Source organism: Ambystoma mexicanum, chromosome 4p, assembly GCF_040938575.1.
Source record: "Ambystoma mexicanum isolate Mex_15411 chromosome 4p, UKY_AmexF1_1, whole genome shotgun sequence".
NCBI classification, from domain to species: Eukaryota; Metazoa; Chordata; class Amphibia; order Caudata; family Ambystomatidae; genus Ambystoma; species Ambystoma mexicanum.
Window position 1 is genome coordinate 285,780,359 of NC_090927.1, and position 18,072 is coordinate 285,798,430.

The 18,072-nt window shown below is 44.6% G+C and overlaps 1 protein-coding gene across 4 annotated transcripts in view; it reads left to right on the forward strand.

The window, feature by feature from the left end:
* Positions 1 to 18,072, forward strand: part of CD2AP (CD2 associated protein) — a 1,227,366-nt gene that overhangs the window by 559,934 nt on the left and 649,360 nt on the right. For all 4 annotated transcript variants that reach the window (XM_069605837.1, XM_069605839.1, XM_069605840.1 and 1 more), the window contains one exon: positions 10,745 to 10,832. In XM_069605837.1, the coding sequence (XP_069461938.1) occupies positions 10,745 to 10,832 (88 nt within the window). The remainder of the gene's footprint in view (positions 1 to 10,744; positions 10,833 to 18,072) is intronic.

The window sequence follows — 18,072 nt, forward strand, 5'->3', positions numbered from 1 at the left end:
ACAGAGACGTGCTGATAGGCAGACAGATGTTCTAAGTGACAGTACTGTGTGTGCTGAGTCTGGTGATTGCTGAGGTGCAATGTCACAAGAGAGGATACAAAGTGATGGAAATTATTGGGATCATGGATGCGCTGAATGAAAGCATGTGTGGGTGTGGGGCCTGTTAGCGACTAAAGTACAATGTTTAGAAACAAGAATATTGACGTGCTAAATGTAAGCTGCCGTGGATGTTGAGCCTGGTGGTGGCTGTATTAGCTTTGTAAAGCCTGGTGGTGCCTGAACTATTTATTTGTCAGTTATAAAACATTCACTAGATTAGGCAGTCTATATCACACAAAAATATACTTCAGTACTTTACACTATCAGTTTCTGAGGCATTTAAACTACTTTGAATGCCATTTTGCTCCTCCTTCAGAGTATTTGAGGTAGGAGCAAAAAGTCATAGGTTAATAAAAAGAATAGTACAGTTACTCTTAGACAGTGCAAATAGTTTGAGTTCACCAGAGGATTCAGTACAATGCAATAGGTTAGGCCAAAGTCAATGGGCTAAAGTTATGTATAGGATAGGCAGTTCTGGTAGTTAAACGGAAAAGTCTTTGCCACGGTTCTCAGAAGTAGTTCGTAAAAGAAAGATTAATATGTTGAATTTATATGTTCTCCCCCCTTCCATGCACTTTTCCCCTCCCCCTCTCCCATGCACTTGCGCATTCTCAATGTCACTGGGCTTAGTAAGATCGTTGTTTTGTTCTCCCCTGTTCACCTCCCCTCCCTTCCCTTGCCTTGTCGCGCTCTGAAACACTTGTATACGAGCGTGATAGAAATAAAATATCAATATCACAAGCTGACTAGGTCTGAAAGTTGCCAAAGTTTAAAGCATCTTCGCAGTGAGAGGTAAGTTCTCTCGGTGGGGTTTTCACAGTACCATACAATGAATAAAAAGATGCAGCTGAAGATGTCTGTTCCTGGCAGTTCCTGCAGATTTCTCTGTTCCTGTGCCTCAGTCGTGGAGACAAGAGGGAGGATGTCAGGGGACTCCTGCACTGCACTGGGACTGGTCAAAAAGCTGGCAAAGGTAAATCTTCAATTCCGGTAGCTGTAGACAAGCACACAAACTGGTGTCCCTTTCCCTGGTTATTCAGTTTCTTGCAACACTCGGAGGAAAATACAACCAGCTCTGAGAATGGTATCCAGATGGCTTACGGGTCGAGTTGATTCGTCCCACCAACTCAAAGGGAGAAGTCGTCCTTGAAGGGTTTCTCTGTCAAGATGAACTTGGCGATTCGGACCTGCAGCAGGGCTTCACCGGGCAAACCAACGGTCCAGGAGTTGCATCAGTCGTCCTCTTCAAGCTAGTCTTCGGCTCTTTCGTTCCAGTGGTCAAATCCGCCTTCCAAGCCAAGAGACTCTCCTTTTATCCAGTTTCCTCCCATTCATTCCAGCCTAGCTGCTACTCACCCAGCAGGGTGGCTGTCCTTGCCAGTCAGCCAGCCAGCCAATCACGCCAGAGTGCATTTGGGTCTTCTAGGAGACTAAGCACAGGGAGTTTCGGGCACCTCCCTCACTTCCTGCCCACTCCAGACACTCTGGCGCCAGAGGCGGGCTTCAGACCTGAAGCCCGCCAAAGGCGTAGGAACAAAGGGACCAAACCTGGTTTGGCGCACAGAGACAAACTCTAGAAGGACCTTTCCAAAAAGAAATGGCGAAAAAAGAAGACCGGGACCTGTTTAAAGAAAGGGGGCTTAGACGCCATCTTGAAAAACATGGCTCCCACGGTTTAACTCTACCGGTGTTCGCGGTCGGGAAAAATCACAGTAGTTCGTTGTAAAACCACTACCACCAGCCATTTCGAGAGGAAAGGGGTGCATTTGACTGCTACATAAGTTTCTAGACATAGGGGATACTAAGTAACCCCTCCAGCACGCTATTGTAAGATAGGGTGTGCTGGGTCTAGGAATTTGAAAAGACTAGTAAAGTCAATTTCACTTTACTTTCTCTGGGAAACAGTAGTTTATCCCAGACAAGGTATTTAAACCTTGGGAAAGCCTAAAAAGGTTTCCCTGTGCCACTGCATTGAGGGTGCTGTGTGACACAAATGAAAAGATGAGTTGATTAGACTCCATAACCAAAGAAATAAACACAGAAAACAAACAGAATTTCAAAGTCCCAAAAGAGCTGGATTGCCCCAAGGTGGGAGGAATTGGCACATTTATGAGAATTCTCCCTAACAGGGTCTTGCACCGCCTGGATGTCAGATGCACGCTGAAATGCTACCTGGACAGAACCAAGGACTTCCGCAAATCGGACGCCTTGTTTGTCACTTTCGGTGGGTCAGGGCCCGGTTATCCGGCCTCCAAGGCCTCTTTAACAAGGTGAATGGTTGCGGCCATCAAGGAGGCCTATGAGGGGCAGTACGAAGCGGTGCTCATACGGTCAGAGCCAAGGCCACGGCCATCGCGTTCCAACGGCATGTGCCGTGGCAGGTCATCAGCAGGGCGGCTACCTGGGTCACCCCTTCGGCTTTCTGTAAACACTACTGTTTGGACGTCGCCTCTAGGTCAGATGCGGCAATCCGGCAGGCGGTACTAAGAAACCTGTTTTCTTAAGGAGGGTCTCCTCTCCACCCTGGGGCTACATTCATTTGTAATCGCCCATACAGTATGGAGGAAAGGGGACAGGACGTAAGATTAATTAATAGTTACTCACTAGTCCATAGTCCCCTTTCCTCCATAAGTCCCACAATCCTCCCCTCTAATAATGTCATTAGGCAATGCCTATCATTGTCGACGCGTCAATGGGGACTGAGGAGTGGCGCCAGTGGGCAGAGTCAGGCGAGCGCATGCTCCCAGGGCTGCGCCCCCATGCGCCTCTAAATTTAAAGGGGAAGAAGATTTTTTCTTGTGAAAAGGGTTCAGTCTCCCGTCCCTCGTGAGGGACGAACATACAGTATGGAGGAAAGGGGACTATGGACTAAGAGTATGTTAGTCACTACGGTGAGTAACTTAATTTATCTGACTTGGCCTCAGAGGGCTCTTACTCTAGCCAAGCAATAGCCTGGTTAGTCACTCTTGACCGGGCGTAGGTCTTGGATAGTGTGGGGCCATGCACACTCGTCATACGAGTTGTTGGAATATGAGGTCCTTCAAGGTGCGTGCTTATCCCCCTCTTTATTAAACATCTATATCCGCCTTCTCTGTGATCTCACAGGTTGGGTGTTCATTTTACAAATTATGCTGACGACACCCAACTTGTATGTATTGGATGGCCAATAATGGGATGTGTTTAGCTCATGCCATTTGTCTCCCCCCTCCCCCCCCCCCCCAAACGACCCCGTCCCCCTCCACCCCCACAAGGCCAGATCCAAGCTGGAGGGCTTTTGCATTGAAAATCACTTCATTAAAACTGTGGGTAGAGTTAAGACATTGGGTGTGACTTTTGAATCTTCTTTTGAACATTCTTGCACATCGAATATGCCTATAACAAAGCTCAAAATGTCCTCAGGCTGCTTATGCGAGTCAAACCATATGTTAGAGACCAATTGTGCGATTCTTGTGCACGCTCTAAAAATGCTGAGGATTGACTACTGCAACGCCTTGATGATCGGGGACCATAAGAACTGCATTAGCCGTCTTCAAGTCTTGCAGAATGATGCAGTTCGCTTTTCTTTTTTTTTTTCTTTCTCTAGGGATCACCAGACACCAGCCCATTTACTCTCACAGGAGGAACGTACACTGGCTCGTGGTGGACGTGCAAATTCGCTTTAAAACCATGACTATTAACAAAAGTCTATTGTCCACAAATGTTTGTATCATAAACCTCCTGATTACTTCAGAGAATGTGTTAAAGCTCAACAACACTATAGATCTACTAGAGCAAGTGTTTTGTTTGTCTCTCTATTCCTAGAAGTAGACGAGCCAGGGGTATGGGCAAATCTTTTACTGTCCATGCTGCCACTCTTTAGAATCATTTGCCTAAGGAACTGTGTTCAGAAACTGACTTACTAAAATTCAGGAAGGGGCTGAAGACTAGCCCGTTTGAATAAGCTTCCTTTAGGTACTTAAGCCTGTCTCTTCATCTCTGCTGCTCTCATCCTACCCTTGTTGTTGGGTTTCTTTGGCGCCCTTTTGCCTGCAGGCTTCGACGCCTTATAAATGCAACAAAAATAAACATCCAAACAGAACCAACCAGACCCTAGAGCAATATATACGTTGCTATACTGGAGGTATGCAGTTCAAATGGAGCAGAAATCTTCTCAGGGCTGAGGTGGTTTACAATAACTCTGTCCATTCTGTGATCGGCGTCACCCCTTTCTTTTGTTGTATGGGATTTGATCCAACTATGTTGCCTTCATCCACGCTCACCCTTTGCCTAGTGTCAACCACCACGCGTGCTTGTGTCTCATCTACAAGACCTAGATCGGCAGGTATCCGGTCATCTCCGGATTTCCCAGGCTGCTGTTAATAAATATGCCAACCAGCGCCGCTCCGTTGACCCAGATTACCAAATCAGGGACAGTGTGTTGCTCTCAACGAAACACCTGCCTCTGCGAAACATTCCTTGGGAACTTGCCCCTCGTTTCGCTGGCCCTTTCCGGATTATTCAGCGTCTCTTCAGTGGCCTTCCGTTTTCAGTTGCCTACCTCCTGGAAGATCCACCCTGATTTTCACATTTCTCTGCTGAAACCTTACCATGTGGACTCGACACAGCCCATGGATGGTTCCCCGGAATACAAGGTCACCGACATATGTGATGCCAAGATCCGCCGTGGCCGGCTGTATTATCTGGTTTCATGGAAAGGATATGCTGCCTGTGACAACTCCTGGCAACCTGCCTCTCCTGTTCATGCTCCTTGTTTGGTTTGCCGTTTTTACCTGTGTAATCCTGGGAAGCCCGGTGCTCATGCTGGTCCTTGGGGGTGTGTGGGGGAACTTTGCCTGCAGACTGCCGGAGGCTCTAGCATACTGCAGTCCGGATTCACTCCTAGGTGTGATCCTGCGGACGCACCTACATTAACACGCCATTCCTCACCCATTCCAGTGGGTCTAGATGACAAGAGCGAGATTGGACTTTTTCATAGGACTACCACTTCATCTGCGTCAAGGATCATTTATACAGTCCAGACGGTCTGCCACCCCACACTGTGGTTTCAACCAAACACAAATCCACAGGATTCTCCTTCCATCACTTGTCCTGATGAAGGCCCATACCTAGAACAGCTAAAAATGCACCTCTCTAAGGCCGAAACAAGTCGTGTTGACCATTTAACTTTGAGTCTGTGCCACCTTGCACACAGTTTTGCAATTGTGCATTTTTGCACCCTGTACTGTTCATTTATGATGTGTTACCCACGTGATCCTTTTAGGGTGACGGTATGTACTTGTTTTGATTTAATAATCCGAGATATTAATTCCTGATGAACACTAATTGTATCAGTTGTTGATTTTGTTAGTATAAATATTGAGCTTCCTGTGTCACGTTGTGATGTATAGTAAAATTGTCGAATAGCTGAGTGTGTTAAATCCATCATTGGAGTGCGTGTCTTGGGTACTGTGACTCTGTTCATTTGTTTTACTTAACGTTAACCTTCCTGGGTAGAACAGGGTCATAACCAGGAGCCCTATATAATATAATGGTGTGTGCGGGGCAGAATGTCACGGCGCTCACCCATAGGGCCTGCCACGTTGCCCTTCCATGGTGGGTCTATTGGCGTCTTCGGCATCGGCCGCACGGACATCAGCGGCTTGGTCGCTCTCCTCCACTGGGGGCCGCCATGTTGGGGGCAGTACGCACACGCCTTTCTCCCCTCAATTAAAGGTGTGGAATACGATATTGAAAATAATGACATCTCGGGCATTTGATATAAGGAATGGATGACCTAGTACCTGACTTGCACATTTTGAAGGATGCCACATTGTGCTTATATGCTATGCTGTCATGCTTCTTTCTTTGGCTCTGATTAGGGCACAGTGACCTGCCATTTCATGGCAAAACAACCAAAAGAACAAGTTAATTAGAGCATTGTATTAGCATGCCAGCAACCTTCTTGGAGTCAGCAAGAATGATTTATTTGTATTATATTTTAAATAGAAGGATTGACACAGCAGGACATATGAGCAACCAGTATACTTTATTTTCCTTCATGGATTTCATGTCGAAGTGCACTATAGGTTTAAGTAGCATCAACATTTGTGTTGGATAACGGTAACACATTTTTAGCTAGTTGTATTTTATGACTAGGTTGTAACGAACATGGTCTTCATGGTCTTCATAATCGCAAGTGAAAATTGGTCCTTTTTTCCTATCAGAACCTCCTCAGTGTGGAAAATAAATCTATAAACTCCACTCTCATGTATTACTTAACTTATTAATGTGTTATGTGCTACTGTCACAGCGCTCACCCATAGGACCCGCCATGTTGCCATTCCATCGCGGGTCTGTTGGCATCTTCGTGATCGGCCGCACCGACATCTGCTGTGTGTGGTCTCTCCTCCACTGGGGGGCCACCATGTGGGGCACAGTATGCATGTGCCGGGGTCCGGTTTATGGATTCCGCACATGCGCGGTCCGGATTGCTTTGTCCGTTGCCACAGATAACCTGTTTACCGGCGTTTGTCCACCATTGGCTACAGGCATGCATATAAGCAGTGCATCGCAACCTCTTTTGCTTGAGGTATCACGCTGCTGAGCTCTGCTCTGAACTCTTCCTTACCTTGGAGCCTGCTTCCTTGCTTGCCCCCTTGCCTTCTCCTCCTGTCTGGCCAGCCTGGAGCTTGTACCTCCTTGAGTTTTCTACTTCCTCTACATAGTGGTGAGGTACTTTTTCTGTTTACCTCTCCTACCTTCTCTGGAGAACTTCAACCTCTGTCTCTGATCTTCCACATTCAGTACTTGCCCTGCCTGGCATCACGTTAAGCGTGGGGGGATTTTCTTACGTGGTGCTTATGAACTGCTTCCTGGCCCTTGCTTGATTTTACCGTCTGACTTGGTTCCTGAGGTGGACTCCTACACTCCACCATCAAAAGGACCGGAAATTCCCAGAAAGTCCTCTTTGATGGGTGAAGGAACGTGGTAGAGGGTTAGTGTTGCGAAGTTGGGTGAAGGGGAGGAATGAGAAGTTTTTGGGGAATTATACCTGTGGCATTCGGACCTGCTGGTGTTTGAACCCTTGTCAAACACTTCATAGGAAGGCAGATGATTTCGGACAGAGTAATGACAGAGTGCCAAAGTGGAGTCCATTGGCAGAAACTCATCTGCAATCTAATTGGTTGCTTCTGTTGTAGTGATAAAAAATTCAAGATGCCGCCATTACTAGGGATGTTGAAACCTTTTTACTATGGCCAACTTTATTTGACCAATGACAGTTGAATTAAATAAACATTAGTACGCAAGTTCCAAAAATCAAGCCAGTGTAATTTCGAGAGCTTCATTTCAATCCAGATTCCTACAACTTCCAACAGGACAATATCCATTGGGCTATTACTGGTGCAATAGAATGCTGTTTTGCCACCTAATTCACTTTTGTCTTGGCTCTACTGACAAACTACCCCTTGTTACCAGTTAAACCACAGTTTCAGAAAGTCTGAAGTCAGTAACTGTCTGTAGCTCAGTCTTATTTGCTGATTACATTAACTAGGCTTTGCTCTTGTGATGCAACTGCATGTACATTATATAGACAAGACTGATTTCACAATCAACAAATTCATATTTCCACAAAACGCATATAAAAACACACACAATTTCACATTAGATTGGATTAAATAACTGTGAAGTGGTTTCCAACTAATTAAAAACTCATTAAAAAAGAAAATAATTTTCTTTACAAGTAACTAATTAGAAATGATTAGGGAACCTACAAGGGCCAAACAATAATCTAACTGTGCTAACTAAGCCTTCCTTGTTCTGAATCGTGGATTTTACCATTTACCCAAAGGCAGGCTGAACCTTATTAGCAAGGGCTTAGAGCCCTATCTTGAAGCTCTCAAGCATTTTTATCGCAGCTATTGTCTTCTGCTGAGACTGACCATAAATCATTTTTTCCCATAATTGATCTTGTGCCCAATATGTTGTCTCAAAGACGAATTTGCTAAAGAACTATTGTCTGGCCCCTCTAGTTCCTTCACACTCCATCATCAGATGTTACATGGGTTGGTTACAGATCTGGCAAATATTTAAGGCCATTTTCCCCATTCCTCTTCTTGCTAACACTTCACCAGTATGTAGGATGTTCAATCTTATTAAGAATTTGTTCCCAATTCTCCAGTCAGGAACATTGATTAAATGTTTGCTAAGAAAGCCCAACTTTCGATCTATTGTTTGTATGGGGTTGGAATTGGGCCCTGATCCTACTTTTTCAGTGTTATGGATCCAGTCCATTTCCTCCCATTTTCTTTTTGCCTTTATTGGGTTTTTTTGCAACAATTTGCTCTCTATATCCGCACCTGAGAGTAACTCTTTCACCAGTAGGTTTAACTTTTCCAGAGATTTTGATCTCCCCCCCCCCCTCTTAGGTGCTTCCTCATATCTGTATACAATGAGTTATCTTGAACTGTGATAATTAGTTGTTTCCATAGTATCAGTTTCCAACCAACTTGACATTTTAGGGATCTGAGACCCAGCTCAGAACTGAGATTGACCATTGCCAGGCTCATTGGTGCATCCAAAGCATGTTTCCACAATAGGTATTCCCATTTTTGCCATGTGGTGTTCCATAACTGGGGTTTAGCTTCAAGACCATACAGCAAGACTGGAATTACCTTAGCCTGATAGAACTTCAGTACCGGGATGATTGAAAATCTCCCATACTTCAACAGAATGTTCTTCATTTGTGCTGCGGAAGGGGCCCCCAAGGGACCCTCGCATATGGAAACAAGGCACAATCACCACACACGAACTGATACGCCAGACTCGAGGTTGTATTCCCAAAAGCTAGGGTTTATTGCAAAGCAAGTAGTCACAGTTGGCCAACTGGGTCCCACGCCCCGCGACGTGTGTTTCCAGACCCCAGGGGACGCAAGAGAGTGAGAATCGTACAACAGTTATATATATCCAAAGCAAGCATCTTACAATCAGTGATGACACATTCAATACCGGCCATAATGTATTTCCTTTGAACTGGGTTTGATGATTGATAATTGTGACGAATATGACACGTTCAGACATTTATTTAGCAACAGTTTGCAATTTCATGAGCCTGCAGATACAATTCTTTGTTATAAGAACACACTGCTTCTGTTCTCTGCAAGCAAGCTGCGTGCAGGGGAGAGACACATTCCAGGCCTCGCTATCTCCTAGTTTCTATTCGTGCACTGGGGGTCAACTTGCTCTCCAGGGCTCAGGAAAGGGGGGCCGCAAAGAAAAGCATAATTCAAACCATTTAATGTTTGCTTCTAACATTTCTACTGTATTAGCGAGACTAGCTGGCACCTGTGTACTGATTAAATGCCTCGCTGCTCACTTCCAAGGACTTGTGAGGGAGGAGACCGGGCATTTCTGTCTGGGTTGCTGCGTTCGGTTTCAACAAGTCTCTCGCGGCCTTGCACTTTGCATGTACAATAATATACTAGTGGAGCAGAATACGTTTTCAGCAAAGCAGTTTTAACAAAAAGCAAGAGGCAAACGTTAGAAAACAAAATGGCGATTTCAATCACTTCAAAATGGCCACACTTTAGTCAAGTTTATGGCTATGTATTTCTGATACTAAACACATGAGGTGATTGGTCTTCGGCCAACAAAGTACATTGCCTCCATCATTGAGGGGTGTCTACTTTTTCTGGACTGAAACTGCAAGGGGTTTTATTTTTGTTTCGATATCCAACAAACCTTACAAATTGCCGGCTTTGCATAGATTTTATACCCCAAATAAACCAGATCCTCCCACCTGGTTATTACCTCACCACCCCCATTGACCAACTGAGGAAGGCAATTTTTTTGTTTTATATGCCTGAAGACCATTACCTTAGATTTATTTGGATTTAAGGAGAGCCTGTTTTCACCTGCATACTGATGTAGACCGTTGAGCAAACGTTGTAGACCAATGGCCGTATTGTCCAGGACCATTAAGTCGTCTGCATAAGCAAGCCAGTGGATTTTTGTCCCATTCAATACTGTACTTGCCAATGCATACAGCGCTAAGTAGTCACCCATGTCTGCTGTATACATATTAAAGAATAAGGGGGCCCCAAGGCATCCCTGTCTGACCCCCCAATTCACTCTGACTGGTTCAGACATATGACCCTCTGCGTCCAATCGCACTCTGATGTCATTCTCTCTATGGAACTCAATGATCATCCCCAAGAGACCTTCTGGTATACCCTTTTCTCTTAGCTTCTGCCAGAGCCTTCCCCTGTCTACCGGATCAAAGGCTCTGGAGAAGTCAACCCAAGCTCCACTCAGTTGTTATTCACCCTTCCCCTGCGTTTTTTCACTCAGTAGATTTATAACCATACCATTTATTGCAATATTATTTTAAACACGTTATGTTTTGTAGTGATCATTTATTTTAAAAAATGAATTTGCACTCATTATGCCACCTAGAGATTATACTTTGAGTGTTCTTTTTGGTAAGTATATGTTCAGACATTGGGTCACATTTGAAAATATTATTAGTGCTGAATTGGCTTGCAATTTGAGGACGGTGCATAGTTTATTAGTAGCTGCATAATCAACATTTAAACACTTTTGTATCCATTTTAGTTTTGCATCCAGCTCACGTTAAATGTTTTTTGTGTCTTTTCTTTGCACATACCAGTCATTGCCTACCCAACCAACAGGTTCAAGATTATCCCACCCATTTAGTCCAGAAGTAGGAAAAATTGAGATTGATGGAAAATTGAAAGGTAAGCTGTCTGAAGTTGTTTTTAATGTATGTTTACCTTGACAAACTTCCCTTCAGTGTGTGTACATTTCTTAAAGGGCAGTGTACCTTACAGTTAAAGTTGTTTCATATTTTTGGGGAACATGAACATTGCAATATCCCCTTAAACATGTAAAATCCTTGAATAATTTTCATCAAATGTTTGGCAACATCTTTGGCTACATCTTCTTTCATATGCGAATTTTGATGAACATTGGTGCTGGATTTCACAGTTTACAAAAAGGTCTCTTAAATGTGTAGGTTTGCATTATACTTTGTATGCAATGCTTTTTAGGACTTATTTCTCTATTATGAGTTGGGCAATCTGCTAAGTGTGGACAAGACACACCCTCCCATCATGGCCAGCATTGAATATGGGCTTTCAGTGTACAGCCTATGACCGTGATATTGCTCTTTTTTTTCTGAGTGTAGCTTTCCGAGATACCTCAAGTTTTGTATGTATTCCTCCCACTACTTCTTCCAGCCTTCTCCAAACCAGCTCCTTCTACAATCACCCACAGAATGGCAGAATGAGTGTGTTAGCATAGCTCTGGGACCACTCGCCCTGAGCTGGGCTCTAGACAAGGGCATGCACCGGGTTTGGGAAAATTGTGGGGCTGTGGTTTGCTGTATCGCCCAAGGGGTGTGTGTGTAATTGCCATCTGGTAAATCCCTGGCCCATTCTGTCTCAAAAAGGGGTAATGGCAGGAAGAGAACCTGGAGGGCCCGGCCTCTTTGATCTCTTTGTGAGGGCATGTAACACCCTCAGCCCGAGACAGCTGCACAGCAGGCAGCTGTCTTCGGCCTGGGCATTCAAAAGGAGTAGCCACACACCGTAGTGCTGCATCTCTAAACGCCTTTGTTCTCCGTGAAAAGGGAAGGGAGTGGGATTAGGATGGGCGGGAGGGCTCTGGTCAAGGGAAGGAGGCTTCCACTATTTTTATTCTAACTCTCACTCTTTCCTGCCCCCTCCACTTCCTTTGGAGCAGGGCACTTTGGGTGTGACATCAAAAAGGCAAAGTCCATTCCGTTTAAGAGCAGGGATTGGACCACTAAGGCAGGCTAGCTTTAGTTCTATCACCTTGGGACTTTATCCTTAAAAGGAAGGTTTCTTCCACCCCTTCAGCAGATTTGCTCAGTTCCTCTGATTCTTTAAGGCCGCAGATTTGTCTGAAGATCTCACTTGACTTCCTATTGGAGAGTTGCACTCTCCGAAGCACTCCGTCTGAGGTGAAGAAGGAATCATCCAAGATAGAAATCAGATCTGTCCCCTACCTCTCCCAGGGCACATCGGGAGTAACCTCTGCTGTGGATCAGGACCTACCAGTCAGCACTGGAATCTCCTGATCTCGAAGAGCAGACCTCGAATGGATCTATCCTATCCTCAAGTCCGCCTGAGTGGGCTACACAGCATCTGGAGGACCAGACAAGCCGAAGCTCCGTGTTCACCCCTTCAAAATGGTTTCTGTGTGGTCACCTCACCTGGAACAAAGGGGGAAGTCGCCGGCACTGGTTGCTGCGCTACTCCGCCACGTCGAACATTGCTTGCATCTTTGACCAGCTTGACACTGCATTGTGTCTTAGCCAAAGCTTGGACATGGGGGTGTGGGGACCTGACCCGAATCACTGGGGAGAGATTTACAACCAGAGCTCGACCCAGCTATCCCTTGAACTTCCGCCTCATAATCGCACATCGATGCACCCAAGATCATCAATTTGGTGAGTGTTGCCAGCCATCTTGAACTGCTGGACCATCATTCAACACCACCTCCTGGCAGCTAAAGCCTGACTTGGCCTGGCCAACTGCGATGCGTTCCTGGGACCGCCCCGTCCTGCATCATTGAGAGCCGCTCTACCGTTAAGAGCACCCACATTCGCCCTACTCTGCGCACGTTTGCTGCAGGGGCCTCCACAATCATATGAGCCCGACCTGAGCCTGGTCGGCTCGCATCTACATTCGACACCTGTTCTGACTGCGTCAACTCACCTAGAATCCAGGTAATGTTGATGCTGAACTGCCCCCTCGATCCACTTGAACCCTAGAGACTTGCTAGGTCATCTTGGTCCTGTTTTGAAATCCACCCCACTCTTAAGAGCATAGCCTTCTCTTGGCTTACGTTACCACAAAAGGCGAAGGAGGTATAGCTCTGAACTGTCCCTATTTTATTTATGATTGTGCTGTGTTTTGGCTTGTAGAAGTGTGAGGACTGAGGGGTCCATTTTACCCATACTCATCCTTGTACTCCTGCAGAGCAGAATCTAATTTGTCAGTGCGTGTCAAGATGAGTTTGCAATCTTGGAGTGCACTTTGCCTCTTTGGGACGCCCATGGCTATCCCTGAGTACCCTGGACTGTTTGTGGTTGAGATCCGAAGTATTGTGAGCTGTTGAGCTGGGAGAAGTCATTTTTAGACCTGCCACCATAGGTGGGCTTGGAGTGATAGTGTCACACTAACATTCAAAATGTTTGGGCAGGATCACACCAACAGGCGTGTTATAAAATGTAGTTCTGTTTCTCTGCTGGAGCGGAATTGTTGGTTATATTATGGGTGAAAATTCAATTTCTGTTGTCGGGGGGGTAGGGGGGGAGGGGTTCTCGCTGTATACTATAGAGAGAAATAGTTTTTGATTGAATTGTACGCCAACTCTCTAGGTAAGGCCACATTCAGAAATTCACTTAGTCTCCAATCCCCCGACAGAGGCTGTACACTCGGTATCAGAACATTTTAGTTCACAGGCTACTTGATCTCAAGGGCTCTGAGAACTAGCGCAGACAGGAGCCATGCTCTTTAATGTTTTAGGTTGCTTCAGTGTTTGTGCTGAGTCTACTGCCCCCAGATCATATCATGTGACTGACCTCTGCCATGTGACTGGGACTGAATAGGGGTGATGAGATCCTTCCCGTTCTATCTTGGGCCCTTCATCCTTTGGTTTGAGGAGGCATTGGGCCCTCTTGATCCCATTAGATGTCCAAAAATCAGGCAGGTGCCTGTTGCAACGCTTGGACTGATCTACCTTTTTCTAGCACAGAAAACGAGAGAATTTAGCCAAGGAAACATTCTTTGGTTTCTGTCAGGACAAGTAAAATACACTACCAAGCTTCACTACTGAACCAGAATATCTTGGCACACAAACATGCAGTAGTGCACCTGTAGTCTAAAATGCAGAGGTTTGCCAAGTGTTGGGATTGATGGAGTTCATGTGATACCGGCCTGCAGAAGTCCTACACTGTCATTCTTTGGCCAAAAGAATCCTATGCAACTCAGAAGAAAGGTGATGCAATCCTATTCTGTACAGTAGCAGTACAGGGCAGCGGGTGCACACATTAGTATGTGCGGTGCTACAGCATGTACAACAACTCAACTAAAGAGTTGTTACACTCGTAAAGGTAAACGAGATTAAACTAGAAAGTATACCCATTTTGCTATCATGGGCCTTGCTCTTCAGAGATGTGCATGACCCCACCATCGCCATATGTTAAGTACCACAATTAAAGGAATATTACATGCAGAAACTTTTTAATATGCATTCAGGCACTAAACATACAATCATTCCTCCCCAAATTAACAATGCACAGTAATTGACTGTGCAGGCACTGCTCTGATACTGTTGAATTTCCACCTGCTGGTGGTCATCCATCTTGCTGCTGCTGACCACTCTTTAGCCCTGTCCACCCTCCTTGAACTTGGATCAGTCATGTGATTGGATCACATTACACCCTATTTATTTAATACCCACAGAACATCATTGGCCCTGGCCGTCCTCTTCAAAGGGTGCTGATTCAAAAGCCTCTTTTAGTCATGTTCGTTCCTGATTGTGACTACTTGGGGCAGCTTGGGCCAGTCGGCCGTGTCAGAGACCTTCCCTCCTTCAATCTACGCCGCCAACATGCAGTGGTGATCCTTCTGTGTCTTCGAGGAGATGGATTGGCAAATCGGCATCCGTCCGCATCGTGGTGAGAGTGAAGACAATAAATGCACTTGAGGTGCCGATCCTCAAAGATATTCTTCAGGCCACAGCTTGCACAGGACCTGAAGAGACATTTCTCTATGGCATCTGCCATGGTCGAGGTGAAGGCCTGATCCTGTGGTGCCACCCGACAATGGACCGAGGATCCCCTCCGCCAACGGGTCCCCGCCACCGGTAGTCTGAAGCGATGAAGCATTGTAGCAAAATAGGCAAAAAAAGTACTAAAATGAATGAATTTCAAGGAGCAAGAAACATGCAGTAAAAATCTGAAGATGGCCACCAGGGGTGGAGCTTAAGAGGAAGAGTGTTATTGTCTAGTACAGTATTGCGCAAAGTGACACTCCTAGGCTATAGAGGTGACAAGCAGTTTTTACTTAAAGCTAAACTGTTTTAAATTGACCAAGGATTCCCAGCCCGATGACTGGGAATATTCATGAGCATGGGAATCCATGAAGACCCATGCTGGAGAACCAGAGTTACAGGTAAGTAACGTGTTCGTTATACCTCTCACACCTCTCTGCACCCTCCTTTTCGGTCTCATAATTCCATTTTTGTTCCCTGGTCTATTTCCACACCATAGATCTCTGTTGGCTTATTAGAAACCTTCTGTGTATGTAATTAATAGCTCTTAATTCTGAATCCTTTTGTTAACGCAACATACTCATCTGTAGCCTTACCGAAAGTTGGATTCCTCAAAATGATGGGGTTTAGGAGAGGAAGGTGGAGTCAACAGCTACCCTAGTCATAGCCGCTTTAGGTAGGATACTTTTTTGTAAAAGGTAATAAAGCTAATTTACCACATTTTAGTTAGAGTGTGACATATACGTACACAGATCCATTTTCAAAACAAAAATAAGTGAAATTTATTCGATTTTTAAAGATTAAAAGTCTTTTTCAAAGATAACACAATAATGTATGCCATCCTTGGCACAAAGGACATTTATATATACAAAATTATGCAATACTTGTACACATAGAAAGGGTTAGTACATCAATACTATATGTTATTACATATACTGCTAGTGTTGTGGCAGTATGTAAAAATTGTCGACACACACAAAGTTCAGGTGTTTCTAGTACGGTAGGTTGGTTGTAGCGGCCAGCGATAAGGATTGTGGAGACTGCTGGTCGCTGTACCGGACTGTCTTCAGGACTGGGGGAACTCTTAAGCACGAGGATGGTTGTAAAGTGCCAGGCACCTGAGTGGCGAAGCAAAGGATGGAAGGTTAAAAACTAACTAAAAATAAATGTAAAAGTGTATTTGTTGGAAAACACTAGCAAAAAAGGGAGGACCTACCTAGGATTGTTGAAGCGTCATGGCTGCCATTAGTTGTAGGGGCCAGAATCTGGGCGAGTCGCTGGCGATTTAATTAGGTCCTATTAGTAGGACAGGGGGTCTGAAACAATTGAAAAGACCAGAGGTTTTTACACTTGTCGAAATGGCAAGGGTAACAGCTTATGTATGTGTATAAATAGTATATTTATAATAGTCAAAGGTTTACCTGGTCTGGATAACTAATGTTGTCCCAGGTTGTGTTGAATGAGGCAAAGTCTCTATTCAGGGCGCAGGTAGCCGTAATCTACGGTGGACAAAGGAGAGGCCATTAACAAAGGTTATCTAGCAGTGAAAAGTTTTCTGCATCTAGCCATTTGCGCGTGCCTGCGAAAGCCAATTAACAAGTAATAGTAAATAATAATGATTTAGAAAAATTATATGAAAAACCCGCGATTATGTTTGGTGATTGCGCTGTGCATATAAAACACAGGGAACCGGTGCCTAGACCGATGACTATTATAAAAATGTTGTGTTCATTCGGTGGCGCCTTCATAGCAGGGCCGCCATAGTCGAAGAATCGCTTTGAGCCTAAAAGGGCGGAGTGAGGAGAAAAGCATACCTCTTTGGTCGAACTGTGTCAGTGAATGGTAGGGCTTCGTTAGCTACGCGCATGCGTAAGGAGGCTCCATTCTTTAACTTGGGCTAGATGTCATGTGTGAGGGGGAGTAGTGTCCTTAGCTGTGAAAGCGAAGTGAGCATGCGCTCGATCAGTTGTAAGTGTTCCGAAAGTGCGCATGAACACATAAAAGATTCATGCGTGTCGCCAGCAACTAAGTATTGGTCAACTTCTTACGAAAAAATATTATTTGAACAATTATTGCTCTTATTGGTCTTTCAAAAACTGTATAAGGTGCATAGAAATAGTAACTACATCTGGGCAAAATTTGGAAAAACATTCTTGGTAAATAATACAAATACAAAGAGCAAAATGAGAGTGTTTAGCGAGTAGTGGTCTCACTAGTGACTTAAAGAAATGCAGAGTATTTACTACATGAACATGCACTTATGATGAAGCATTGATAAAACATCGTTACCATTGTTAGTCTTTCAACAAAAAAGGAGAAAGCGTAGAGGGTATGTTTTTTATATACATTGTCAAGAGGGCTAGCAGGCTCGATGATACTAAATAGCCACAGTACCCTCATGCATTGATGAAAATATCATAGTCTGCCAAAAGTTTCAAAAAGCATTGAGAAACTCAAAAAGGGGGGGAAAACAGATGGAAGAAACAAATTATGAAAAGTTGAAAAAAAGTTGAAAAAACAACAACAATGGCCAGAACTGCATATGTTGGTACATGATATATTTGTAGCTAAACACGGCTATAGGTTGCTCATATACATAAAGGTGAAAGAAAGGGGGGGGCACAAGACCATGTTTGGCTGGATTACTTGTTAAAGAAGAGATTCCACTCAATGGATATGTTTAAACCATTTTTAACAGAGTCAAGGCGATAAATCCATTTTTGCTCCAGTTTGCGGAGTGCTAGATCACGATCACCTCCCCGGAAAGGATTTTGGACTGTCTGTAAGATGACCCAAAAGATATCATTATGACTATGTTTTTTCTGCTTAAAATGGGCCACTAGTGGTTTGTCATCTATGAGGTTTTTTACACAGGAGCGGTGTTCACAAATTCTTTGTTTGATTTCCCTTTTACATTTCCCAATATATATCAGGTCGCAGGGACATTTGATAGCATATATTGACCATTTAGTTTTGCAGTTGCTGAAGTTGGGAAATATCCATCTGGTTTCTTTTAAGTCAATGTGTTTGATGTTTTTAGTTAGACAGCACACTGAGCAATTGCCGCATTTGAAATTGCCTTTCACGCTGGGAAAGTCCCATAGCGTGGTTTGTCTTGTCTTATCTTTTGTTCTGTCTTCGTATGTGTGTACTAGCCGGTCTTGTAGATTTCTA